Consider the following 27146-nt stretch of genomic DNA (forward strand, 5'->3'; position numbering starts at 1 on the left):
TTTGTCTGTCGTGCACTAATGCGCTGTCCAACCAAGTTTCTACCTGGCCACTCCGAAAAAACGTGTTTATAACCATGTATTGGCTCTGCTACCTTAAAACCTCAAACAAATTCTACACTTCATTAAACAACCCAAAGCTCTCGAAAGAGCTTGCAAAAATTGCCAACGCCGACTTTGTTTCAAGTCAGCGTGGCGGGGTATTGGGAAAAGTTTTCAATTAGCAATAATCGCGCCTCGGATAAACCTCATTGGCTACGATACTGCCACTGCGCAAAGCTGGTTTGTTGAGGCCGGCCCGTTCCCTCTTAAGTCACGCGGCCCTACCTCAACGCTATGGGATCATTCAAATACTAAAATCAACACATCCACTAAAAAAACCTTTGATTTGCTTATATAATACAATAAGGATTTTACTAAACATATTTAAATATTTAAATGAAACCGATAGTTAATTACTCGATTAATTAGATGAGGAGATATGTTAACATTGTCCGTGCCTCTTCCCGCGTGTGCCGCTGGACGGGAGGTGATGGCTGGTGCTTGGGGACGTCATCGGTATGTAATGCGGGCGTAAACGGCCCTCCGGAGGTGACGTCAGGAGGGGAGGAGTTAGGTCACGTGGGGGGGTGAGGGGTTAGGCTATAGAAGGAGGGGAACCGGAAGAGGACGGGAGTGACGGGGAACCAGGAACAGAGAGAGGCCACGAAGGGCGAAGCGGAGGGTGGCGAGATCGCCACGAACACGGGGAGCGAGGATCGGCACCGTTGGCCAGCGGTGACCGACCCGAAGCAGCGAGGAGGCTGCAGTCAGCAGCGGGGCTGCACAGAGAGTCAGCAGCGGGGCTGCATACAGAGTCAGCAGCGGGTCTGCATACGGTAGCAGCCAGAGTTTCTGCACATAGGGGTAGCAGCGGGAGTCTGCATAGAGGTAGCAGCGAGTCTGCAGGTAGGAGGTTACAGTAGATGAAGCAGAGAGTTAGAGGGAAGAAGAAGCTATAATAGCAGTGAATAGCCGGGGGCTACAAATACAGAGTTATAACAGAGTGCCGTGTGGGTGAAGACGAGAACCCAATAAAAGACACGAAGACAGAAGGAAGTGTCCGAGTCCTTTTATTACACTGGAGTCAGAAGTGAAACGGCATGGCGAAACAACTGAGGAAAAAGAATATTCCATCCCCGGCGTCGGCTTCATCTTCGGACGACGACGATCTTCCTCCTGCGGTCGGTTTCACTTCGGCGGAGGGAGAGATCCGTGGGGGCCCGGGCGTCGAGGAGGTGGCCCCTTCGTCCGACCCATCTGCGTTGAAGGACGAAGATTTAAGATGGACCCGGATGGCGGAGCAACTGGCAACCCTAAAAACCGTCATCACAGAGTTGTGTGACCTTGTCACGCCAAGGGCGGCGTTGGAAGGTGATGGTGGTGATCGGCAGGAGCCCGGGTCGTCTTCGATGGCGCCGCCATCGGCCACGCGGCGTGAAGACGCCATCTTGGGCGTGGCGCACCACGGAAGGCGGGAAGCCGCCATTTTGGGGCCGCCGCGAGGATCGTCCGCCATTTTGGCGACACAGCGTTGCGACGCCTTGCTGAACTTACCGCCGGAAGAGTCAGCGACGGACGGAAGCAAGCCAAGGAGTCGCAGTCGTCACCTTACAACCGTCAAAGAGTTCTCCATCGGGGGCGATTGGAGTGCGTTCGCCTGCAGATTTTTGGCGGCGGTACGTACGGCAAGGTGGACGGACGCTGAGGCACTGGAGGTGCTCCCGACTCTTCTTGATGATGAGTCCGTTCGTTTTTTTCGCTCTATAAAAGCTGCGAAGAAGAAAACTCTGCGAGGGGTGTTCGAGGAAATGGCGGACGCGTACGAGCCACCGGATGACGCCCATCGCCGATTCGTGCAGCGGCAACGCGCACCTGAGGAGTCACCTGTAGCGTACAGGGGCGCCGTGTTGGAACTCGCTATGGCCGCTTACCCGGAGACGGAGCCTGACCTGCTGGAACCACTCATCTTGGGGAAGATGTTGGAGTTGTCCCGAGATCTCGGCATTCCTATGCCGGCGTGCGGTCACGAAAAACTCACGTCCCGGACCGCGGCCAAGTGTTTGGACGCCCAGTTCAATCTCCGCTGCTGGAAACAGGTGACGGCGTGGACGGGCGGTCCTGTCGTCGATGGGGGGGCCGTAGGGTGGGACCCTACGAAGGCCGTGTACGTGCCGGATGCGACCGGCCCAAAGGAGTTGTCGGCCGCCTCCACTCCGTGGCCGGCTCGAAGCGGGCCAGGGCCGCGGGCTCCGCCGCCGGCGCGGCCCGCGTCGGGACGGGGTGCCCGCTGCGCGCCGCCCCGACGTCGACTGCTTCCGCTGCGGCCGTCGGGGCCACTATGCCAGAGACTGCTGGGCCCGGGTTCCGGGGCCGCCCCAGCAGGAGGCCTCGACAGCGGACGCCCCAAAGAAAGACCCTCCGGCACAGGCAAGTCGGTGCGCACCAGACACCCGGCAAGGCCTGACACCTCACTCATCGCCGTTGTTATGCGACGCGGATGTTGTAAAATACGGGAGGCCAGTATCTGAGCCTTGTCGCTCGATAACGCAGTGGCGTAAGCTGGCTCGGCGGGTTGTCGCGGCCGCTACCGGTTCGTCCACTGTACCTGGGTCCATCCAAGGGGTGGACGTACGTATTTTGGTGGATTCCGGTGCGTCCGCGACCATTATTTCGGATGTGATATTCCATCTTTTGAACATCCCACCGGGGGCCGTGAGGCCGGCTTACGCTTCCTGCATCGCTGCGAACGGGGGTAGTATGGGCATCGTGGGACAGGTGGACGCTAACATTTCTATCGGGGGTGTCTCGGCCTCGGGCGTTGTGTTGATTTCGAGGTCCCTGGCGGTTCCTTGCCTGTTGGGTACGGATTTTTTGGCTAAGATGCCCATTCTAATTAGAATCAATGAAAATTGCATAGAACTACCGGGGGGCCGGAAATTGGAATTTTTACAGTCCGCCTGGGGGCGACCGGCTCCTGTCGCCCAGGTGCAGGCGCTATCGGAAGTTTCGGTTGATATTCCACCTGGCTCTCAGATGCTCATTCCCTTACGATACCGGAAGCCGGTTCCGGGTCGGCAGGGTGCTTTTGGGATTTTGCTGTCGCCGTCCGCCGCGGTTACGGGCGGCTTAGCGCTGGTAGGGGCGCAAACTATTGTCCGTCCAGATCAGCGCCCGTTTTTGCAGGTGTTAAATGCGAGTGCTGAAAGCGTGTGTGTGCCGGCTGGTACCGTTGTGGCACATGCCACTACGGCGTTTACGGCTCAGAGTGACCTGCCGGACGGGGGGCTTGTGGGTGGTGTTTCACACGATGGAGGGGTTGATGATCGTTGGATCGCCGAATTATGTGGGGAAAATTCGGCCCTTTCCACCGAGCAGCGTTGTGCGATTCATAAATTATTATCGAGCTATTCCGATGTGTTTAGCTCGGACGATTTGGACTTGGGACGCACCTCGCTTCTCTCTCATCATATCGACACGGGGGACGCTGCCCCTATCCGTTTGAACTCGCGTCGGATGAGTCCGGCTGAGCGTGAGCATGTTCGAGGGGCAGTGGAAGACATGTTGAAAGCGGATATTATATCTCCGTCTAATAGCCCATGGGGCGCGCCTGTTGTGTTGGTTAAAAAGAAGGATGGTAAATTGCGATTTTGTGTGGATTTTCGGAAGTTGAATAAAGTGTCGGTGGCAGATGCGTATCCCCTGCCGCGTATGGACGATTCTCTCGACGCCTTGTCAGGGGCTAAGTTTTTTTCAACGCTAGATCTCTCTTCGGGCTTCTGGCAGCTCCCCCTTGACGAGCCCTCGCGAGAAAAGACAGCTTTCCGTACGCCGCAGGGGTTATTCCAATTTAACTGTCTTCCGATGGGGTTGAATGCTGCCCCTGCCACTTTTCAGAGGTTGATGGAGTTGGTATTGACGGGGTTGCAGTGGGAGACATGTCTCATTTATTTAGATGATATTATAGTCTTCAGCCGCACATTTGATGAGCATTTACTGCGGTTGGAGGCTGTATTCGCCAGAATGCGTTCTGCTAATTTGAAATTCAAGCCTAAGAAATGTCATTTACTGCAACGCTCCGTTCGATACTTGGGACATATTGTTAGTGCGGACGGGGTGGCCACGGATCCTGAGAAAACTGCTTGTGTCCGGGATTGGGCAACCCCGGCCACGGTGGGTGATGTGCGTCGGTTTTTGGGGTTCGCCTCATATTATCGGAGGTTTGTTCCGAATTTCGCTACTATCGCCAGGCCTTTGCATCTCCTTACTGGGAAGGGGCATAAATTTGTGTGGGGACCGCCGGAGGAGGCGGCGTTTCGGAGCCTGCGCGATTTACTGGCTACTGCGCCGACGTTGGATTATCCGGATTTTGAACATCCCTTCATTCTGGATACTGATGCGAGTGACACTGGTATTGGGGCGGTGTTGGAACTAAAAAGATACGGACGTCCCCCTACCACCCGCAAACGGATGGTATGGTGGAACGGTTGAATCGGACTCTGTCCGCCATGCTGTGCCATACAGTCGGGGAAAATCAATCTGATTGGGATTTGCATATCCCTGGGGTGCTTTCGGCGTATCGCATGACGCCGCATGCGGCTACTGGATACTCGCCGTTCTTCCTTATGTACGGCCGTGAGAATGTGCCGCCGATTAATGAACAGTTGGGAACCGGCGCGAGGGGGCCTGTTAAGCCTCTTCCTGAGTATATTAAGGACAACGTTCGGCGTGTCGCTGAGGCGAGGGAAAGTGCCCGCATGGCTACTGCCAAGGCTCAGGCCAGGAATGAGCGGTGTGCCCGACGTTCAAAGGGGGAGTGCCCCTGGAAAAAGGGGGACCTGGCCTGGCTTCATTGCCCACAGGTGCGGCCAGGTACCTCTCCTAAATTACATAGACCTTGGCAGGGTCCGGTCCGCCTCATTGAGGTTCCCAACCCACAGTCGGCGCGTGTTCAGGTTGGGTCACGGCGCTGGTTCGTGCATACATCCCGGTTGAAGCCATACATTGCCCCGCGGCCGGATGCGTCATCTCCCGAAGTTGCCTTGCCGGGGTCTGTTGCTGCCGACTCGCCCTTGCCTGTGTCTGCTGACCTTGCGAGAGCGCCTGTCGTACCCTTCACAGACAAGCCGGCCGTGACAGCGCAGGGAGGAGGACGTTCCGCTCGTGGGACGTCGACTGGAGCCGCAGAACCCACGGGACCTGCAGCTCTTCCTATCCCTCCGCGGACGCGAGTACGGGATGTCTCTGGACGCGAGCGGGACAGTGGCGGGCCTCCAATGGCGACGGAAGAACTTGCGCCCGTCGCCCCTAAAACCCTTCCACGTTCCCGCTCGGCGGGTGGTCTGCCGACCGTCCGGGACGGCCCGGCTGCCCGTACTCGCTCGAAATCCCTCACGTTTCGTTAAAATTGTATTGTGTTGTGTTCTGGTTATATTGTTGTTGCATGCTTCGTGTCTTTTTACGTGTTGGCCCTTTACACCCGCATTTCTTGTCAGGTTGCAATTCAGCCGAGGTCGGCTGGATTTTCTTTATGGGGGAGGGTGATGTAATGCGGGCGTAAACGGCCCTCCGGAGGTGACGTCAGGAGGGGAGGAGTTAGGTCACGTGGGGGGGTGAGGGGTTAGGCTATAGAAGGAGGGGAACCGGAAGAGGACGGGAGTGACGGGGAACCAAGAACAGAGAGAGGCCACGAAGGGCGAAGCGGAGGGTGGCGAGATCGCCACGAACACGGGGAGCGAGGATCGGCACCGTTGGCCAGCGGTGACCGACCCGAAGCAGCGAGGAGGCTGCAGTCAGCAGCGGGGCTGCACAGAGAGTCAGCAGCGGGGCTGCATACAGAGTCAGCAGCGGGTCTGCATACGGTAGCAGCCAGAGGGTCTGCACATAGGGGTAGCAGCGGGAGTCTGCATAGAGGTAGCAGCGAGTCTGCAGGGAGGAGGTTACAGTAGATGAAGCAGAGAGTCAGAGGGAAGAAGAAGCTATAATAGCAGTGAATAGCCGGGGGCTACAAATACAGAGTTATAACAGAGTGCCGTGTGGGTGAAGACGAGAACCCAATAAAAGACACGAAGACAGAAGGAAGTGTCCGAGTCCTTTTATTACAGGTATACAACACGTGACTTCGAAGTGGTGTCCTGTTAAAGTGCAAATAAAGTGAAGAGTGCGATCATTTATGCGAGGCTTTGTGATACCGGGGATATTTTTGGTTGAAAAGCAAAATAATATTTACGTTTTAATTATTCAGAAATCGGCTGTTCCCTAATACTTTTGGTAGTAAGGGGCCATCCATAAATGACGTCACGCACCTGGGGGGGGGGGGGGCAGACATTCGTGACGATGTGTGACGAGGGGGGGGGGGGTGTTTGAGAAATGTGACGTCACATCAAAATGCGGAACTTTAAATAAATTAAGACAACACGTTCTACTTAATTAAATAGACTTTTAATACGTGTTTTCTCCTACAGCATCAGAGTGATGCGGCACATTAAATACGCACTACAATGACAATAGTTTAAAGCGATTTGAAGCATGTTATTTTGGGGGGGGGGGGGGAGAGCTTTGTGACGTCCTATTTGAGGGGGGGTCTGACTTTCTGTGACGCCGTGTGACGGGGGGGGGGAGGTCCAAAATCGTGTGACGTCATTTATGGACGGCCCCGAAGGAGAAAGGGGCAGAGCTTACAGATATTGAACTTCTTGGTTCTTTCGGTAAAGTCACGTGGAAGGGATATACAATAATAATAAAAACATAATAAAATAATTCTCACGACGTTTCGGCCACAACGCAAGCAGTCGTCGTCGTGATAATTATTTTATTATGTTTTATTTTATTATTTCCCTTCTACGTGACTACCGAAAGAACCAAGACGATGAATCTCTGCGGTCACGAAAGCTTTAACTCGAAATTTGCTGTTGATTTCATGGAATGGAATCATACACGTGGGACATAAAACAATTCTACACTTCATTAAACAACCCAAAGCTCCCGAAAGAGCTTGCAAAAATTGCCGACGCCGACTGTGTTTCAAGTCAGCGTGGCGGGGTATTGGGAAAAGTTTTCAATTAGCAATAATCGCGCCTCGGATAAACCTCATTGGCTACGATACTGCCACTGCGCAAAGCTGCTTTGTTGAGGCCGGCCCGTTCCCTCTTAAGTCACGCGGCTCTGCCTCAACCCCATGGGGTCATTCAAATGCTAAAGTAAACACATCCACTAAAAAACATTTGATTTGCTAATATAATACAATATGGATTTTACTAAAATATTTAAGGATTTAATCAAACCGAGAGTCAATTAATCGATTAATTGGATGAGGAGATATGTTAACATTGTCCGTGCCTCTTCCCGCGTGTGCTGCTGGACGGGAGGTGATGGCTGGCGCGTGGGGACGTCATCGGTATACAACACGAGACTTCGAAGTGGTGTCCTGTTAAAGTGCAAATAAAGTTAAGAGTGCGATACTTTACGCGAGGCTTTGTGATGTCGCGGATTTTATTGGTTGAAAATCAAAATATTATTTAGGTTTTAATTATTCAGAAATCGGCTGTTCCCTTATACTGTTGGTTGTAGGCTGAATAACAAATGGAATAAGTCAGTGACACTGTTTCTAATGCTTAAAATCTAACGGTAAATTTTCCAATAATTAAAAATACCGTCACCTTATTGGTTGACAACGGGATAATCAATCTGTTGTTTTCTGGCTACTCTAAGAGGCATTCTGGTCCTACTGCGACACGCGCGCACTGCCCCCCTTCTCACAGCCCCCACCCCGTGTGCGAGGGGGAGGGCCGGGGCTAGACATCAGTGGGCGTGGCCTAAATGAGAATTGGCGGGCCTAAAAGGAAAGGCGCGGGGGTGGAAGAAGCAAAAACAACTGGGCCTGGTCATTATTGATTACGAAGGGGCAGGGTATACGGAGAAAGGGGCATAGCTTACAGAATGTTGAACTTTGCTGTTGATTTCATGGAATAAAAGCATGGAAAAAATCAAGTTTAAAAGTTTGCAATCAAACACGTGGGACAGAGAAAAACATAACCGTCGTGCCGGGGATGCATCCATGGGGCTGACTAGTTAATTTTATTGGGTGCAAAGCAGTTTGAGAAATTGGGTCTGCGACCTCCATCTTGCCAGTCCAGTGCAAACTTATTGCAATCTCGGCAGGTATTGGTTCTGCTACCTTCACACCTCAAACAAATTCTACACTTCATTAAACAACCCAACGCTCCCGAAAGAGCTTGCAAAAATTGCCGACGCCGACTGTGTTTCAAGTCAGCGTGGCGGGGTATTGGGAAAAGTTTTCAATTAGCAATAATCGCGCCTTGGATAAACCTCATTGGCTACGATACTGCCACTGCGCAAAGTTGGTTTGTTGAGGTCGACCCGTTCCCTCTTAAGTCACGCGGCCCTACCTCAACGCCATGGGATCATGCAAATACTAATATAAACACATCCACAAAAAACATTTAATTTGCTTACATATCACAAAAAGATGTTACTATATGACTCAATATTTCAAGGAACGTTAGTTCCTCGACTATTTGGATGATGAGAAATGTTTACATTTGGGGTATTTCTTCCGGCGTGTGCCGCTGGACGGGAGGTGATGGCTGGGGCTTGGTGACGTCATCGGTATACAACACGTGACTTCGAAGTGGTGTCCGCCTATATATATATATTTAAGTGGTCCACGTACAGTATACGGAAACTCTATTTTAAACCAATTGTAGCGTGTAGTGTGAGCGTTTGACTTTATATATACCGCGTATGTATTATATCCTGTTAAATCGCAAATAATAAGCCCATTGCCTTGCGCTCATAAATTATCTCGCTCTCAACCAATGAAATAAGCCCATTGCCTTTGGCTCATAAATTATCCCGCTCTCAACCAATGAAATAAGCCCATTGCCCTGGCTCATAAATTATCCCGCTCTCAACCAATGAAAGAAGTCCATTGCCTTTGGCTCATAAATTATTCAGCTCTCAACCAATGAAAGAAGCACATTGCCTTTGACGCATAAATTATTCAGCTCTCAACCAATGAAATAAACCCATTGCCTTTGGCTAATAAATTATTCAGCTCTCAACCAATGAAAGAAGCACATTGCCTTTGGCTCATAAATTATCCAGCTCTCAACCAATGAAATAAGCCCATTGCCTTTGGCTAATAAATTATTCAGCTCTCAACCAATGAAAGAAGCCCATTGCCTTTGGCTCATAAATTATCCAGCTCTCAACCAATGAAATAAGCCCATTGCCTTTGGCTCATAAATTATCCAGCTCTCAACCAATGAAATAAGCCCATTGCCTTTGGCTAATAAATTATTCAGCTCTCAACCAATGAAATAAACCCATTGCCTTTGGCTCATAAATTATCCAGCTCTCAACCAATGAAATAAGCCCATTGCCTTTGGTTCATAAATTATCTCGCTCTCAACCAATGAAATAAGGCCATTGCCTTTGGCTAATAAATTATTCAGCTCTCAACCAATGAAATAAACCCATTGCCTTTGGCTCATAAATTATCCAGCTCTCAACCAATGAAATAAGCCCATTGCCTTTGGTTCATAAATTATCTCGCTCTCAACCAATGAAATAAGCCCATTGCCTTTGGCTAATAAATTATTCAGCTCTCAACCAATGAAATAAACCCATTGCCTTTGGCTCATAAATTATCCAGCTCTCAACCAATGAAATAAGCCCATTGCCCTGGCTCATAAATTATCTCGCTCTCAACCAATGAAATAAGCCCATTTCCCCCTGGCAGAGGATCGTGGTGATTATTTCGCATAAATTAAATTACGAGGCGCTCTCCGCCAATCAGACGCGGCCTCTCTCAGGCGTCAGTGGGGAGGGGGGAGGGGCTGAGGGTGTTCTTGGTCGTCGGCTCGTGAGTTGACCTTCATTGCCTGAGCAAAGATGTTCTCCCGCGTCTCGCTGCACGTCTTCCAGCCGCAATGGTGAGAGTCTCCGGCGGTGTTTAGATCGGCGTCGCGCACCGGGCGAAGAGCGAGCTTCGGCCCGTCGTTCGTGGGGTGTTTTTGTTTGTTTTTAAAGTTGCGGAGCGCTTTGCCACCGGTTTAAGCACTAAAGCCTTCGCGGGTAGGCCGCGAGCCGCCGTTCAGATTTGGTAGACGCGATGGGCGGATGCTCGCAGCGGGTTGGTGCGTTTGACACACGTGATGCGGATTGGACCAATAGCAAGCGAGGCACGAGTCCGAGGTTGCTTAAGCGTGGTTGTAAATCTAAAGAGCGCTTCGGGACACGTTTAACAATTTGTACTAATTAGGGGAACGTTTAATCCGTATTAACATTTAAACAATCGAGCTACGGTTACATTGTTGTCCGGCAGCAGCACTTGTTTGCAATTGTCACACTTTGCGTGCGGTTGGGTTGATTCAAGCGTTGAGGTTACTTTGACTTTGCCCTTACGTGAAGGGGACTTGAGCTTAGTGGTGATAAGGCACTCAACTTGCCGGGATCTACAAACTATAGCGAATCATTCTCAATCCACTGCTGGATGAAGACGCTCCCCCCCCCCCCTCACCACCTCGTCGTGTCAGTCATGGGGTCGTTCGAACATACTTCACCGCGCTGGTCAGTGCGGTGAAGTGAAGGTGGGAAGGGGGGTCAGAGATCTGGGCCCCGGTCAGGACGCTGTACAGATGTCTAGATTTGAAGCTTTCGTGACTGCAAGGATTCATATTCTTAGGCTTTTTCGGTAAAGTCACGTAGGCAAAACATCAAAATTAATACAAATTAAATAAAGATCACGACGTTTCGGAGGCAACGTCGTGATCTTTTTGTCGGTAAAGTCACGTAGGTAAAACATCAAAATTTATAAAAATAAAATAAAGATCACGACGTTGCCTCCGAAACGTCGTGATCTTTATTTTATTTTTAATTAATTTTGATGTTTGCCTACGTGACTTTACCGAAAAAGCCTAAGAATATGTATAGATGTCACACGCCACTCGATGTTAGTTGGCCGGGGAATCTGACGTGGGGTGGCTGACACGGCTTAATGACCCCCGGTGATTATTCAGTTGCCATTGCCTCAGTGGAGGGGACGTGATCAGAAACCGAAATAATAACATGAGACATAATAATAGGGGTTATGCCTTTTTTTCTGGCAACAAAACTGAAACCTTTTTACAAGGATTCATGTTACTGCATTAACCACAATACTTGCCGTCAAAATGCAAACAAAAAACTCACACTCTGATAATACACGCATTGTCCTTGAAGCTGATTGGTCCACACCAGAGACGACTTTCTTTTGAGCCTCGACCCAATTGGTGCTAGACCAGAGGACGCCAAAAGGCGTGCAGCTCAAAGACAATGCACTATCAAAGTAACGAGGGCTCGGGGTGAGCATCTACATCATTAGACCTCCTTTGCCAGTACCAAAATATAATAATAATTTAAAAGGGAACACCCCTATTATTATATGTTGGTACTGGCAAAGGAGGTATAATAATACTATTAAACAAGTAAACCCGTAAAAACAAAGTTTTTCACTCTAAATCCTTTATATGCGTGGCGGCTAGAGTTCTCTCGTCCTCTGGCTTGAGATGGCTGCAATATATGGGTCAGATGATTGTCTGCCAGTATTAAGCAATTGGTAATTAAATATTTAATTAGTTTTCCCTAAACAGTGTAAAATTTTGGAAAAAAAATTTCACGAAAATGAATTGTCACACACAACGAGTCTGTGTGGAACATGTCAGCTCGATTGGATCACGGGAAGTGGGTTAAAAAACGAGCGAAAGATTTGCACGGTCCTAAGCAAGCAAGCGAACTTAATATAAAGGATTTAAAAATATATTCGCATGTGGAGGACGCGGGGATCGATCCCGCGACCTTTGGCATGGGAAGCGAGGGCGCTACCAACTGCGCTACTCCGCCACGGCCTGTGGAGGGGTTACGCTCTGGGCTCTTGCACTGTGATGTTCAGCCAAAGCTATGAATGCGTTCTATTTGAATATATGTAAAATACATTTTTTTTGCCTAAAAAGTGTAACATTTTGGGAATTTTTTTTCACGAACAATAATTGTCTGACACAACGAGTCTGTGTGGAAAATGTCAGCTCGATTGGATCACGGGAAGTGGGTTAAAAAACGACCGAAAGATTTGCACGGTCCTAAGCAAGCAAGCAAGCACGCGAACTTAATATAAAGGATTTTAAAAAGGGGAAAAACCCTATTATTATATTTTGGTACTGGCAAATGAGGTCTAATGATGAAGATGAGACATGTTTTTGTTCGAATTCGGTCAAACGCACAACAACACCCAACAACAACAACTAAACCCCCCGCAATATTTCAAGAGCCCGCAATGCATTGTGCGGCGAATACGAGGCGGCGGTGTGCTCCTTAATTACAATCACGATGACGAAGCCCGCAGTCTTTGAAGAGCCGCACGCGGCTCATGAGTGCGAGGTTGCCGACCCCTGCAGGCTGTCGGATTTATTGAGCAATGTCAGGGGTCTGTTCGTGTGTCCTTCAGTGGTGGGGAGCGGTAGTGTAGCGCTTAGCGCTGAGCTGCGCTAAGAACCCGGCCACCCGGGTTTCGATACCCGCTCACGGCCAACACCGGTGACGATTCATTATCTGAAGCGGTACTGGGCCTCCCCTAGGTCGACTCGGCCTCAAGTGAGTACCCGGTGCGGTGTGTAAACATCGCCACTGGGGAGACAAAGGCGGTCGGGTGTGGTGCTGGCCACCCGCCCCCTCGTGTGTCGTTCCGGCCTTCATAGGTGCGCGCTAACAGCACTTGCCCCTACAGTCTGTTAATGCTACATGGGGGATATTTGTGTCCTTCAGGGGGTTATTGGTAATGCAATCTGGGGTTGGGGTGTTCATAGTTACTTTGATCAGGAATTTTGCTCGATTCAAATCCAAGCTGAAGACGTCAATATTTCCCACTCCGAAATAAAAAACAAATGCCCGCCGGTTCTGTCCAGCGTCTTGTTACGTGGTCGCATGTAGACACTTTCCAGTAATTGCATTGTCCAATGCAGTGCAATACGATTGCAAATTACGTGCGGTGTCTGCATAAAGCCGTGCGAGTAAAGATGCGTGTTTGTGTGCGCTCGTTGCAGTGGCCAAGTCAGGAGCATGGCTACCCTGAAGGACAGTAAGTACAGCTTTGCACGTCATACATTGACTTTGTCGTCGTCATTGGCCTCGGCAGCAGTCCTGCTCCAGCCACTGAGGAATTCCCCATGCCATTTGTTACTGTTACCATCGGCCATGGTTTGGCCACTGCTGGATGAAGGTCTTCCCACGCTATGTTATTATCATCGGTCATGCTCTAGCCGCTGTTGGATGAATGTCACCGCACGACGGTGTGGCAGAGAGAAAAGCCACACACACCGGTGTGCCGAAGTGGTTACTCATTGACACGTTTTGTTCACGTGGCAGCCTTTACTATAATTGGCTGTGTTGGTTTTTTGACACGATTGCATTCATGCGATCTGACCAAAAATAATAATAATAATGTTCGTGAAAGCCCACGCGTTAAATTCTGGTCCCTTGGTCACACGTGGTTAAGCAAAATAAACTGAAGTTAACCGAACGTAAATTATTTCTGCATTTGTGGCCATTTATAGTTAAAACATTTTGCATACATGTAAAATATACTTTAAGAAAATAAATGGCTTTGAAACCAAGTGGCACATTAAGATGGAGTCAATATCGAGATGAACATCAGGCAATTTCAATTATATTGTTCCACACGTGGGTTGCGCTTTTGTAAAAAAAATGTATGAAGCTCATGAACAGTTGCCATGCTAGTAGTGAAAGAAGATGGATAAGGAGATGACTGATTGCATGTGCGTTGTTACTCATGCACCCCCCCCCCCCCCCGCTTGTTACCCAGTCTCCCTTCGCCTGAAGTCCATCAAGAACATACAGAAGATCACCAAGTCCATGAAGATGGTGTCTGCCGCAAAGTATGCTCGTGCAGAGCGGGAACTTAAGCCGGCACGTGCGTACGGCCAGGGTGCACTTGGTGAGTGAGTAGCAGAATCACACACCCACACACCCACACACCCACACACAAACACGTACGTATGTACAGTGAATCCTCCGTTAATGGATAAATGATGTACTTTGAGCACTAAATCCACACCCTACAGCACCCAAACTATAGATAATTTAGTAATGATAATTATAAAATATTGTAATGCTTTTCATAGTAAAATAATCAAACCGTAATAATACCTCTACATTAATAATACAGTACAGTATTGTAACACCATAGCAACCCCGTTCTGTTGAAACTCTCCATGCGTCAAGCAATAACTGTTCACCCTTGTCGTGTTGTTACGTCTACGATACTGTACTGTAAAATATTTTTAAAGACCAAAGTACTGTAAATGTATTGTACAACTAATTTTCCAACTTTTATTCGTCCTATTTTGACCTATAAAAAAAACACGTGTAGTGTAATAACTGTACCCGTTAAGGGGAAAAAGCGAATATTGACCGGACTGATTACCCCATTACCGGACTTAGTTCGTTGTTTGGGGCACCCATCATAAAGGACGTCAACGCAGGACGCGAAGTGGTTACGTTCATGCGTACCGGGTGATGGAAGAGACTGGCTTCCGCGCGTTTCTGCACCGGCTGAATTTGTTTGACGCCGTTGCGCGACTTGCACAGCCCTGTACGAGAAGGCGGATATCAAAGCGCCGGAGGAGAAACCCAAACACGTGATCGTGGCCATGTCGTCGGACCGTGGCCTCTGTGGGGCCATCCACTCCAACATCTCCAAGGCCATCAAGCTCCAGATCGGTGACCTCACCTCCAAGGGCAAAGACGTCATGGTGGTGTCGATTGGCGACAAAGTGCGCGGCATCCTGCAGAGGTGTTTTATTTGGCTTATTTTTGTGGTGAATGCGGCGTTTGTCATCGTTTTTCTGCAAAGTTGATGAACGGGTGGATCCGCTATTTCACGCGTATCACGGGGGTTGCCGGATCTCAGTCTATTTCTCTCTCACCGACGCATTTTGTGAACGAGAGTAGCAGCATGGTTTACAAATATGCGTAAAAAAATTTCCACGGGTCAATTAAGATGCTTTTGGTTTTCTTGGCATTTTCATAATATTTGCTCGGTTATATTCTAGTTATGCTACCGGTGTCATGTCATCAGACAAAGACATTTATATTTAAGTGTGTCACAACAACTCTGCAGATGTGTAGTATATCAACATCTGTACGTGTGTATGTGTTAGTGATGATGTTACGATTGAAAATCTTGGGATTTTTTTTAGGACTTGCATATTTTTGGGGGATTTTTTGGGTCATGAGCATGATGTAGTAATTGGAAGCGCAAACACACCACTAGCATCGCCCAAATGCCAAGTGACAGTCACGTTTGGCGGAAGCGATGTAATAAGAGTGACGTGTCCCTTGACGTCATACTTTCCGTGTCCTTCGTATAACAGAAAAAAATCCGTTCAGATAAACTTTTGTCCAGGGCTAATTTTCTATTATATTCCGATTGATGAGCCGATGCTCATGAACACACATCTAGTATGCGCGTGTGTATAAACATCCTCGGTATTTCTTTGGACGAGTATCAACACCTGTACGCCCGCGTGTACGTGCCCATTGTCCGTGCAGGACCCACGGCAAGCACCTGTACATGACTTTCCGCGAGGTGGGAAAGAAGCCGCCCTCTTTCGCCGACGCCAGCTTCATCGCCAAGGAGCTGCTCGACTGCGGCTTCGAGTTCGACCAGGGGACCCTGTTCTTCAACCGCTTCCGGTGAGCGCCGGAAGGGGAGATAACATCGAGCGTAGACACACCGCAATCTGCGTTGCACGAATTTCATTCTTCTCAACATCCCCCCCCCTCCCCCGAGTGTGAAACTTCTTTGCTTCGGGGGTAACACTGGGGTCTTTCTGCCGTGTGGCAGCTCTAACGCTGGCGTCCGCGTGTACGCTGTGCGTAATGTGGCGCTGTGTTTGTTTACTTCTTTTTAGGTCAGTGGTGTCGTACAAGACCGAGAATAAGCCCATCTATTCTCTGGAGACCATTTCCAACTCTGGTAAGAGGTCAGGAGGTTCATAGGAGCTCGATGCTGGTGGTGGTGGAATTGGTGCGCATTTGTGACAGCCGGGTTCTCCCAACGATTAGAGGAGTCGATTCCTCTACCGATGATCGGTTCAATTACTCGACCGATCTGCATGAAAAGAGTCGCAGAAACGAAATTCTCACCTTTCCTCAACCTGTGTGCCGCTGGACGGGAGGTGATGGGCCGGGCTTCATTGACAGCCATCGGCATAGTTGGTCGCGTCACGCTGGCCATGGCTTGTCGGGTGGTTTCCCGCCTTCGAGAGGCAAGTTGTGGGTGCGGGCCACCGTCTTCCAAGGTGGCCTGGTGATTGAAGACAAAGATGTTAGGATATCAATTTTTCGTTTATTAATCGACTTGATCAACTCATCGCACGACCTCTAATTGGGATGCATGCCAGCGCGGTAGTCTTGGTGTGACTTTGCTGGCTAAATACAGGGTATCATTATACACAGTGTAACAAAACAAAATATAAAAATATATACAAATATATAAAAATATATATTTTTTGCTCCTGGGTAGTAAGTGTTATTTCCTAATTGCTTATGCCTCAAAAGTACAGGAAATGAATTTTGCTTTTGTGACCAGGACAGTGATATTTTGAAATTTACCTATTTTCAATGAGAAAACGTGGTGTGTATTTGTGTCACGTAAAGTCCTGATCACAAAAGCAAAGTTTGTGGGGAATAATAGCCATTTTTTATATTTTTGAGGCATAAGCAATTAGAAAATAACACTTACTACCCAGGAACAACAATCCTGTTACATAGTGAATTATCAGCCGTGCACTAAGCGGCTGGCACATCTGTATTTATATTTATACGTTTGTCCAGCAAGACTCTGGTAAAGATGATGCAATTTGAACAAAACTTTAGGTAAAGTTTGTGTAGCTATTGGGGACTCGCCCCTAGGAAAAAAAACCTCTGAAATCGATTTAAAGGGGTTAGTGTCCAAAACTTGTCGCAAAAAAACAACCCGAAAAAGATTTCTCCTTGATGCCATTATCACACTTCCCGATGCCACACGTGAAGCGTCACGTGATGCCACCGCCTTGCGCAGCTTGAAACATAACATCGTTATCGCTAATTCTGTGATTTCATATGAATGCTGATGTAGATACAGAGCAACAACTACAATTTCACATTCGGGTGGTCGAGCACAAATAACCGCGTCAGGAGTCGTGGAGTGTATCATCACCGTGATGTCTCCTTCGTATTTGTGGATCGGGCATCGTGACATTATATGTTAAACACTGCCGAGGTCAAGTGCGCGTTGAAAAGGCCTTCCGTGATCCATGCGTTTGCGTTTATCGTCCCCGTTTTAAATCGTTTCTCCGCCAGTTCCTTCACCCGCCGACCGCCAAAACGACGCTGTCGCACCGCAGAGAGCATGACCATCTACGATGACATCGACGCGGACGTGTTGCGCAACTACCAGGAGTTTGCGCTCGTAAACCTCGTCTACTACACCATGAAGGAGTCGGCCTGCAGCGAGCAGAGCTCCCGCATGTCCGCCATGGACAGCGCCAGCAACAACGCCTGTGAGTAGTGTCCCCTTCGCGTTTCCGTGTCCTCCTCCTGTGTCTCCTTGAACCCCCCCCCCCACGTCTTCGTGTTCCAACCACATGTCTCTGTATGTCCCCCCCGGCGTTGTGGTGGGTTAATCGTGGTTTTAGTGTAACTGCAGTTGTGGTATAACATCGGTTGTGGTATAAAAGCGGTTATGGTATAACAGCGGTTGTGGTCTAACAGCGGTCGTGGTCTAACAGCGGTTGTGGTATAATAGCGGTTGTGGTATAACAGCGGTTGTGGTATAACCGGCTGTTGTGGTTTAACTGCGATTGTGGTATAACCACGGTTGTGGATTAAGCGCAGTTGTAGAGTAACCGGCGGTTGTGATTTCACCGTGGCTCTTTAACCGTGGTTGTGATATAACCGGCAGTTGTGGTGCAACCGTGTCTGTGAGTTAACCGCGGTCGCGGTTGTTTCCTGTCGCCCGTCCACAGCGGAGATGATCGACAAGCTGACTCTGACGTTCAACCGCACGCGCCAGGCTGTCATCACCAAGGAGCTCATCGAGATCATCTCTGGCGCTGCCGCCCTGTAAGCCACACCCAGCGGCATTGGCTTGTCTTGCAGCTCTCTGTCTTCTTTGTTTGCGTGGGGAGTAGCAGCGTAGCGGATAGCGCACTGCACTACGAACCCGGCGACCCTGGTTTGATTCCCGCTCACGGTTGACACCAGTGACGAATATCTGAACTGGTCCTGGGCCTCCCCTAGGTTTATTTGGCTTCAAATGAGTACCTGGTGCGGTGTATAAACATCGCCACTGGGGAGACAAAGGTGGCCGGGCTGTAGTGGCCTTCATAGGTGCTCGCCAACAGCACTTGCCCCACCAGTCTATTAAGGCTATACGGGAGATCTTTGTCTTTGTATGGTTAGTACTGCCCGGCCCATATACGCTGTGCGCATTGGGCATTGTACCTCTTATTGTTGGACTTTTCTCAGTGATAATTGTCACTTATATTTGTCCGTCTCTTTTAAGTTTACTCATTTGTAATGGGTCCCATTTCACGTTGTGTTTCTCACCTGTTCTTTTGTGTTTCTTACGTATCATTTACATAATTAGTTTCCTTTGTACTGTCTTCCCTGTGTGCTCTGCAATGTGCGTTTCTCATTCGTACTTTCCAAACCCCTGTCATGTCGACCAGTTTGTGTACCGACTCGTGTAATTATCTGTCTCGCTTGCAATGTCTTGTGTGTTCTGCCTGCCTTGTTTGTGTGTTTGCGTGTCCCGTGAATTCTGTTTCCAATTGTACCGCCCGTCCTTCGTGTGCCCCCGTGAGTGTCGAGTTATCAGTACGATCCGTCTCGTTTGTACTCTCTCATTTGTAATGCCTCGTTTGTATTGGCCCATCTCTTGGACAATAATTTTTAATCGGAATCCTCGTGAATATCCAAACACGTCTACGCACGCGTCTCCAATTCTTGTTTGTTAACTTCATTTAACACGCTTTTGACAGCATGGCATGGGTTTTGCCCCCTCCGAGTGCTCCGTGTTTTCTCCCACACATATAAACACTTGGTAATTGGCTGAAAACATGTTGACATAGAGGGCAACAGATCTTGGCCAATTGTCGGTAGCGCCGACTCACCACCTGGCTGCTGCCGCCGCCGCCGCATTCCTCGGCGATTGCGAGAAACGGAATTTGAATGAACGGCGACGCTGCACACAAAACTCAAGTACTGTTACATTACGTTGCATATCTCGTGTTTTCTCATATCCGAATCAATGCATGTCTCTTATTGTCGCCTCTTGCATGCGTAACACGTGGCTTTTTTCTTCCAATCTAATCAGCACATAGAAGTTGAGAGGCCATCGATAAAGGGGCCTTTTACGTTTGATGTCGCACTGTCAGTTTTCACCAAACCCTCGGAGCGATAGGCGGCGCGCTGCAGAAAAGCGTCGCGTGAAACGCCGCTCTAGAGATACGGTCATTTAACCCTTTACCGTTCGGATGATGTCTGCAAGTTGCGGGGGGGGGGTGGGTGTCACGTCCACCACTGAATCTCGGAAACGTGCAAGCGGCTCTGGGTTAATGTTACTTAGGCGTAGTAGCGCCGTGGTTTTCAAAGGCATTGTGCTCACCACAGAACCGTAGCGACGCGAACGCAGCACTCTCTACGATGGCTGGCGCCAAAACTGTGCCACACGCCCTCTCGCATGGTCTAGTCCAGGGGTCGGCAACTTACGGCTCCGGAGCCGCATGCGGCTCTTTACGGGCTGCTTCTTGACGATATGTACGTATGTACAGTATGTACTCAGATGCATTGCGGCTCTTGAAATACTGAATTTTGTACCGAATTGGAAAGAAATGGCTCTTCTTGTTGTTTTGGTTGCCGACCCCTGGTCTAGTGGGAGCCTCGGCACCGATAAAGTTACTTTTGATTTTCTATCGAAACGGAACCCGAAGAAAAACAACTTATATCACGCCACACGTCATCTGAATGGGAAAGGGTTAAGACGGTGTGGAAAATTGGGTTAGATCGCGTAAGTATAAATGTGTCGTATTCTGGCAAATCGCCCGATGATGCTGGATGTAATTACCAGCGAAATGTCGTACTACTCAAATTGTAACGTTGTGGATTTACTCTCCAACACACCGGTGGGCTGAAGTAGTAAATAACTGGCGGGTTTTGTTTACGTGACAACCTTACTGGCTGTGTTGCATAGTGGAGGGTTACGACACATTTATACGCACGCGATCTAACCCAAAACTTCTGATAAAATGTATGTCGGCCAACACATCTCAATATGTACGTGAGCGGATTCGTACGGATTTGCGTATTAACTCAACTGCGCTTATACTCTTTGGTTCTTTCGGTAAAGTCACGTAGGTAGAAAATTAAATAAATCACGACGTTTCGATCGCAACACAAGCGGTCATCCTCAGGTGGATAAAAAAATATAATCCAGCAGTTCCACTTGTGTTGTGATCGAAACGTCGTGATCAATTGTATTTTCTACCTCCGTGACTTTACCGAAAGAACCAAAGAGTATGGATTCCTGCAGTCACGAAAGCTTCAAATCTAGATTTAAGCGCGCTGGTTTTTAATTCTAATTTCCTGCTCGTTCATTGGCTGCTGTTCACTCGTCCGAGCGTCAGGGACTCCGTTTGCCCGCGTGGTCGCAAACGTGTCGGCAAGGACTCCCCGGTTACTTTAATGAGCAACAATTAAAAACAGACGACCGAGGTCTAGGTCTTCACCCTCCCCGCCCCCCCCCCCAAACTACAAGTTTAAAAGAGAATTTAATTTCAAGGTTAACCATTCACACTGCCGGTGTACGCGCACGCTTGTGTGTCTGTTTGGGGTGGCGCATGGGGAGGGGCAGTGTAGCGGTTAGCGCGCTGCACTACGAACCTGGCGACCTGGGTTCGATTCCCGCTCACGGCAAACACCAGTGACGCTTATTTGAACCGGTCCTGGGCCTCCCCTAGGTCGACTCGGCCTCAAATGAGTACCTGGTGCGGTATGTAAACATCGCCGCTAGGGAGACAAAGGCGGTCGGGCGTAGTGCTGGCCACCCACCCCCTCGTGTACCGTTCCGGCCTTCATAGGTGCTCGCTAACAGCACTTGCCCCTACAGTCTGTTAAGGCTATACGGGGGATCTTTGTCTTTTTGGGGTGGCGCAGTGGTTAGTGCGCTGGGCTCCGAACCCGTCGCTGCGAGTTCGATTCCCGCTCACGGCCAACACCAGTGACGATTATCTCAATCGGTCATGGGCCTCCCCTAGGCCGACTCTGCCTGAAATGAGTACCTGGGGCAGTGTATAAACAATCGGTACTCGGGGAGAAAGGCGGCCTGGCGTGGTGGTGGTGGTGGCCACCCCCCACCTCCTCGTGTGCCGTGCCGGCCTTCATATGAGCTCGCTAACAGCACACGCCCACTAGTCTGTTCAGGCTATACGGGGGATCTTTGTTTTTGTTTTGGACGAAATTTGCAATATTTTTAAGGGACTTTTTTTTGCCGGTTTCAAAATGATGAAAAAAAAGAATAGGTTATAATACAGGTGTTAACATTGTAATAGTCAAAACATTTCTTTGCATGCATTACCACAAGCGTGTGTGGTCAATGCAGGCTTGATAACTTGTAATTGGTGTCGATTTGGTGTTTAAAAATCTTAACACTGGTATAGTTTGCCAGAAATGGCAAACCCTGTTCTTTTTTTTTCATAATTACAAATACAGTAAAACCTTGGATTGCGAGCATAATTCGTTCGGGGAACGTGTTTGTAATCCAAAGCACTCGTATATCAAAGGACTCGTATATCAGTTGTGATCACGTGATGCTCGGCAGACAAAGCGTATACACGTACTGCTCGTATTGCAAGACCTCGCTCGTTTATCAAATTAATATTTGGCCCACCCTTTTGGCCCAGCCCCCCCCCCCTCCCTCCCGATACGTTCCATTCATTGGCTACCACATTCTGATGAGCTCCCCCCCCCCCTCCTCCCCCCTCAACTCGCTTTTAAGGGATTACATCTTGAATCCTTGCCTCACTTGATGCAGCTAATCTGGCTGTGACGGTCCCACCTGATGACGGAGACTTGTGTTGCCTCCGAAACGTCGTGATCTTTATTTTATTTTATTTTTATTAATTTTGATGTTTTACCTACATGACTTTACCGAAAAAACCTAAGAATTCAAATTAATATTTATTTAAAAAATTGCTCGTCTTGCAAAACACTCGCAGACCAAGTTACTCGCAATCCAAGGTTTTACTGTAAATAAAAATATTGTAATAGTACATTTCTTGGCAGTCTGTCTCATAGTGAGTTCAAACATTTTAAGTAATTAACTGCATGCTTTGGATATATATGCGCAGTTATGTAGTTTGGAATGAAGTTGCCTTGTTTGTAGTTATTTAGTTTGTTATTTTAATAATGTATTCCTGCACCCAAACAATCGCAGACATTTCACAATCACTGCTTTTTGTCTCTAGTTTGTTGTCCTTCCTTCTGCACCTCCGATTAGCACGCTTGTTCACGTACGGTGCGAAAGAAGTTCAACATGCAGTCGTACCTCGGTATACGACCGTTTTGGAGTACGTCGAATTTGGTATACGTCGTGTTTTGACGAGAGAAAAAGTGTCTTGGGATACGACGTCTTGCTTGGGATGCGATGTCTTGCTTGGGATACGACGTCTTGCTTGGGATACGATGTCTTGGGATACGACGTCTTGCTTGGGATACGACGTCTTGCTTGGGATACGATGTCTTGGGATGCGACGTCTTGCTTGGGATACGACGTCTTGCTTGGGATACGACGTCTTGCTTGGGATACGACGTCTTGCTTGGGATACGATGTCTTGGGATACGACGTCTTGCTTGGGATACGACGTCTTGCTTGGGATGCGACATCTTGCTTGGGATGCGACATCTTGCTTGGGATGCGACGTCTTGCTTGGGATACGACGTCTTGCTTGGGATACGACGTCTTGCTTGGGATACGACGTCTTGCTTGGGATACGACGTCTTGCTTGGGATACGATGTCTTGGGATACGACGTCTTGCTTGGGATACGACGTCTTGCTTGGGATACGACGTCTTGCTTGGGATGCGACGTCTTGCTTGGGATACGACGCGCTTGCTAGAACTTGTATGGGTCGGGATGAGTCACCGCGTACCCGCGTAGACCCCGCTCACGACTGAGACAAAGCGCCGCTCCTCAGTCTGCCTGTACGGTAGATCTTGTTCAGTGCACAACTCTTGCTAGAACTCTGTGAATTTTCAGAGAGTTCTGGAAAGAGCATTTTAATATTGTGCACTGGGTAACTCTGATACACAAAGCCTGGCAGGAAGTTTCCTATAAGACCATGAGGGTCAAGTGATGTTTAATTTTATTTTTATTTCAATTTATTTTAATTTATTTATGCATTTATTTTAATTTATTTATCCATTTTTGTAATAAGTAGTAAGCGCGCAAGCAAGCAAGTGAACTTAATATAAAGGATTTAAAAATTCGTTTGGTCTACGTCATGTTCGGTACAAGTCCTACCTTCTGGAACGAATTAACGACGTATACCGAGGTACCACTGTACAATCTTAATTTGGAGCTTTCGTGACTGCAGGAATTACTCTTTGGTTCTTTCGGTAAAGTCACGTATAAAGATAAAATAATAAATTAAATACTAGCATACGACGTTTCGATTGCAACACAAGCAATCATCATCGGGTATAAATGAAATAGAAACACAAATCTATTATCCGACTCTTTGTTGTATTGCATTCCATTTCTGAGTATACTATATTTGTGTTTCTATTTCATTTATACCTGATGATGATTGCTTGTGTTGCAATCGAAACGTCGTATGCTAGTATTTAATTTATTATTTTATCTTTATACGTGACTTTACCACTGTACACACGTACACAATCGCCAACATCCCAACTGACCAGCCCTATCGTGAGACTGTCTTTGATGAATCGTAGACTCATTTATCATCAGAATAATTGGATATCCTTTATGGCTAAAATCACCCCCCCCCCCCAGTTGCATCAGATCCCAGAAGCTAAGCAGGGTTCTTGGCCTGTATAACGCCGTGCGTGGGCTACCACCAGGCATTAGCCTGGGCCCACGTGGGGTGGGGTCAGAACCCGAATCTTGATTTGGACTGGAAGAATCTAATCGGCTGTGAAGTTATTGTTTCTCTACAATTGTCCAGTGGGGGGCGCGTTGGACAATTACAACAACAGCAAACAATACGAAGAACAAGAGGAGTACACAGTATAGGAAAGCTAAGGAAGTCCATCCATAAATATAAATGTAAATAAACTTTAAACGTGCACATCGTCAGCTCGTGGAACTTGTGGCCCAGATTGGGGCAGTGTAGCAAAATCCGTTGCACCGTACCTCTGTTCCCGCGTCTTCGTTTCCTGCCCTCGTTAACATGCACCGATCCGCACCGGTGAAGTATGGTCAAACAATGGCACAAATAGTCAATCTCAATGACGAGAAAAAAAGTCGGTTAAAAGTTAAGTTTATCGTAATTGAGTGATCGTCCCAGCCAGGGTTGCGATTTCCGCATGGAAAATGCGGAAGGAGGGTTCAAGTTTTCCCGCATTTTTGCTAAAGTCAACCGCAAACGGTGGAAAGACTACTCCTATGACCGCGCGCTTTTAACAACACGTTAATGCGTTCTATTGGAAAGGATACATCATGTACATGTGCTCGTAATCACGGCTCCGCATTTGAATAAAGTATGTGGTTCTTGTGCGGAAATGCGGAAATCATATATTCATTCCAATCAGTAACTCAAAGCCCTACGTGATGCTGGGCCTTGTATGTATCCTTTTCAATAGAACGCATTAACGTGTTGTTAAAAGCGCGCGGTCATAGGAGTAGTCTTTCCACCGTTTGCGGTTGACTTTAGCAAAAATGCGGGAAAATTTGAACCCTCCTTCCGCATTTTCCATGCGGAAATCGCAACCCTGGTCCCAGCTGTGGGGTTGGTGCCTTGATACGGCTCTGTTCCGTGCGTGTGCTTGCAGATAACACTTCTCCCCCCGCCGGATGGCGCCTGGAGAAGTTGGAATCGCTGCATCCTGGGTGTCGTGCAGAGCCTGCGGAGGAACCATCGTGTTGTTGTTGTTGTTGACTTAATTTTGCACACACCCACAACAACAACCACCACCGTATTGATTGTTGACTTACGTGGCCAACACCCATGCAATAGCGGTGTGTGTCCTGATAATAAACACATTGGCAGCACTAGAGCGTGTCGTTGGGTCAAACGTGTGGTTCTGTACTGCAACAAATAAAAAACTATTGCCCTCATGAAATGTTCACCTTTTGGATGGTATGGCTTTAATACAATTATGTTGTGTTCACACACACTTATGCGTTTTTACTTTTCCCCCAAAGCTTAATACCACTCTGTGTGCCGTGCCAGCCATAATCGGTGCTGCTACTATCAGCACTTACCTACGTGACTTTACCGAAAAAACCTAAGAGTATGAATCCTTGCAGTCACGAAAGCTTCAAATCTTGATGGCACTTTACACGAGTCTGGTTTTCTACGTGAAGTTGTTCCCCCTGTGCAAGTCTGCAAATCGATCGTGACCACGCTGAAGTCCATCCACTCGCTGCACTTGAGAGACCCATTCCAGTCACGGGTTGTGCGACTGAGAATCATCTGATTGAACCCAGGGTTGTGGCAATGCCAAGCCTCTGGCTTGCCCGGAAACTCCGATGGGCGCACAACTTGTTTTAATGCTAAAATCGGACACCGTCTCTTGGATTTTAAAGCCCTTCGAAAAGAAAGATGTACCGTAAACTGTTTCCCGGTGTCAACGTTACACAGACCTGCGCACGACAACAGCCGCCTCTGTTCACGGTGCCTGTGCCAGGCCAAGTGCACTCTGAGACCACGTGAAGTTTCAAAGGTTCGCTGACAGGAGGTCCCCGGGTTGATCCAGGGAATCGTGGCATGACTTGAGATTACTGGCAGATGCACCAGCTGTGCTGCCCCCTACCGTGCCAACTTGCTGTATTGTTTGACACGTAGGCTTTCGCGACCAATATTCATAAATCAACGTTTTTGGGTTAGATCGCGTTATTTATAAATGTGTCGTAACCCTCCACCACCCGACACGGCCAATCGGCAAACAAGTGTCACGTTGATAAAAGACAAATAGTTCACTGCTTAAGCCCACCGGTGTGTTGAAGCGTGAAACCACAAAAAATTGCTGTATTTTATCCGCACGGCGCGCCACACGTTGTTGTGAGCGTCGCTCCTCCGCCCTCTGTTGTTGCTGGTGGGCGACTGCCTCCAACTGCCCAGCGGCGTCCTTCACGAGCCTCCTCCACAGAGGCCGATCTTGACACCGCTGGTAGCAGTCTCTGGCAAGTCCACTTGGCTCCACATCCTCCCATACCGCATCAGCTCCATCTCTTCTGCCCGTGTTGTGCCCGTTTAGCCTCTTCCCTCTATCCGGCTAAACAAGCTGCTTGGATACGCTGCTGCTGCAGCAGTAGACACACTCGCACACACACGGACACGCTCGCATACACAAGCGTGGACAAACCGCTGAAGGATTATAAGACGGACCCCCAACTTTAATATACGGATGGAAATGTGCGTAATTTATCTGTATAAATGAAGACTTTAATCTGTTAGTCTCAATAACCTCTAGGGTACTTCCCCGACAAGATAGCTTTTGGGACACAGACAACAGGAACTATTTGAAAATCCGAGATTTTTCATTTTAAGGCCCCAAAATCTCGATTTAAGTGCCCCATCAACATGTTTGTGCGTCAGAAACCGTTCAAAATATAAGATTGCGGGTTTTTCGTTTGATAGAGTGTTAAAGAGCAAATACAATTAAAGCGAAAACCATTGTTCTATCGTTTTTATTTTTTTTTACATTTTTCGGATTCAAGCGGGTTTGAACGAAAAAATACGCATTTTATGATCAAATCTGAATAATTTGCAAAGCGTACAAGATAGGAGCTTCTCCGCCTAGAG

The 27146-nt window shown here is 48.4% G+C and overlaps 1 protein-coding gene and 3 non-coding genes across 6 annotated transcripts in view; 1 reads left to right on the forward strand and 3 right to left on the reverse strand.

Moving 5' to 3' along the window:
• Positions 1-137: 137 nt before the first annotated feature.
• Positions 138-278, reverse strand: LOC133355688 (U4 spliceosomal RNA). Its single transcript, XR_009756745.1, has one exon. It is a non-coding gene; the product is annotated as a U4 spliceosomal RNA (small nuclear RNA).
• Positions 279-7017: 6739 nt separating this feature from the next.
• On the reverse strand, positions 7018-7158 carry LOC133355719 (U4 spliceosomal RNA). The gene has a single exon (XR_009756775.1). It is a non-coding gene; the product is annotated as a U4 spliceosomal RNA (small nuclear RNA).
• A 1099-nt stretch (positions 7159-8257) lies between these two features.
• Positions 8258-8398, reverse strand: LOC133355673 (U4 spliceosomal RNA). Its single transcript, XR_009756730.1, has one exon. It is a non-coding gene; the product is annotated as a U4 spliceosomal RNA (small nuclear RNA).
• Positions 8399-9849: 1451 nt separating this feature from the next.
• The window catches only part of ATP5F1C (ATP synthase F1 subunit gamma), a 375672-nt gene continuing 358375 nt past the window's right edge, over positions 9850-27146 (forward strand). Inside the window, exons 1-9 of one of the 3 annotated variants that reach the window (XM_061572791.1) lie at positions 9850-9992; positions 13137-13171; positions 13916-14047; positions 14701-14905; positions 15664-15807; positions 16026-16090; positions 17502-17657; positions 18123-18219; positions 19475-19504. In XM_061572791.1, coding sequence (XP_061428775.1) covers positions 9952-9992; positions 13137-13171; positions 13916-14047; positions 14701-14905; positions 15664-15807; positions 16026-16090; positions 17502-17657; positions 18123-18219; positions 19475-19481 — 882 coding nt within the window. In that variant the 5' untranslated portion in view covers positions 9850-9951 and the 3' untranslated portion in view covers positions 19482-19504. Of the gene's footprint in view, positions 9993-13136; positions 13172-13915; positions 14048-14700; positions 14906-15663; positions 15808-16025; positions 16091-17501; positions 17658-18122; positions 18224-19474; positions 19505-25170; positions 25466-27146 lie in introns of those variants that run through there. The other 2 variants (XM_061572792.1, XM_061572793.1) reach the window with 2 other exon arrangements.

Source organism: Lethenteron reissneri, chromosome 51 (genome assembly GCF_015708825.2).
Source record: "Lethenteron reissneri isolate LAM-NWPU_2019-01 chromosome 51, ASM1570882v1, whole genome shotgun sequence".
Taxonomy (NCBI): Eukaryota; Metazoa; Chordata; class Hyperoartia; order Petromyzontiformes; family Petromyzontidae; genus Lethenteron; species Lethenteron reissneri.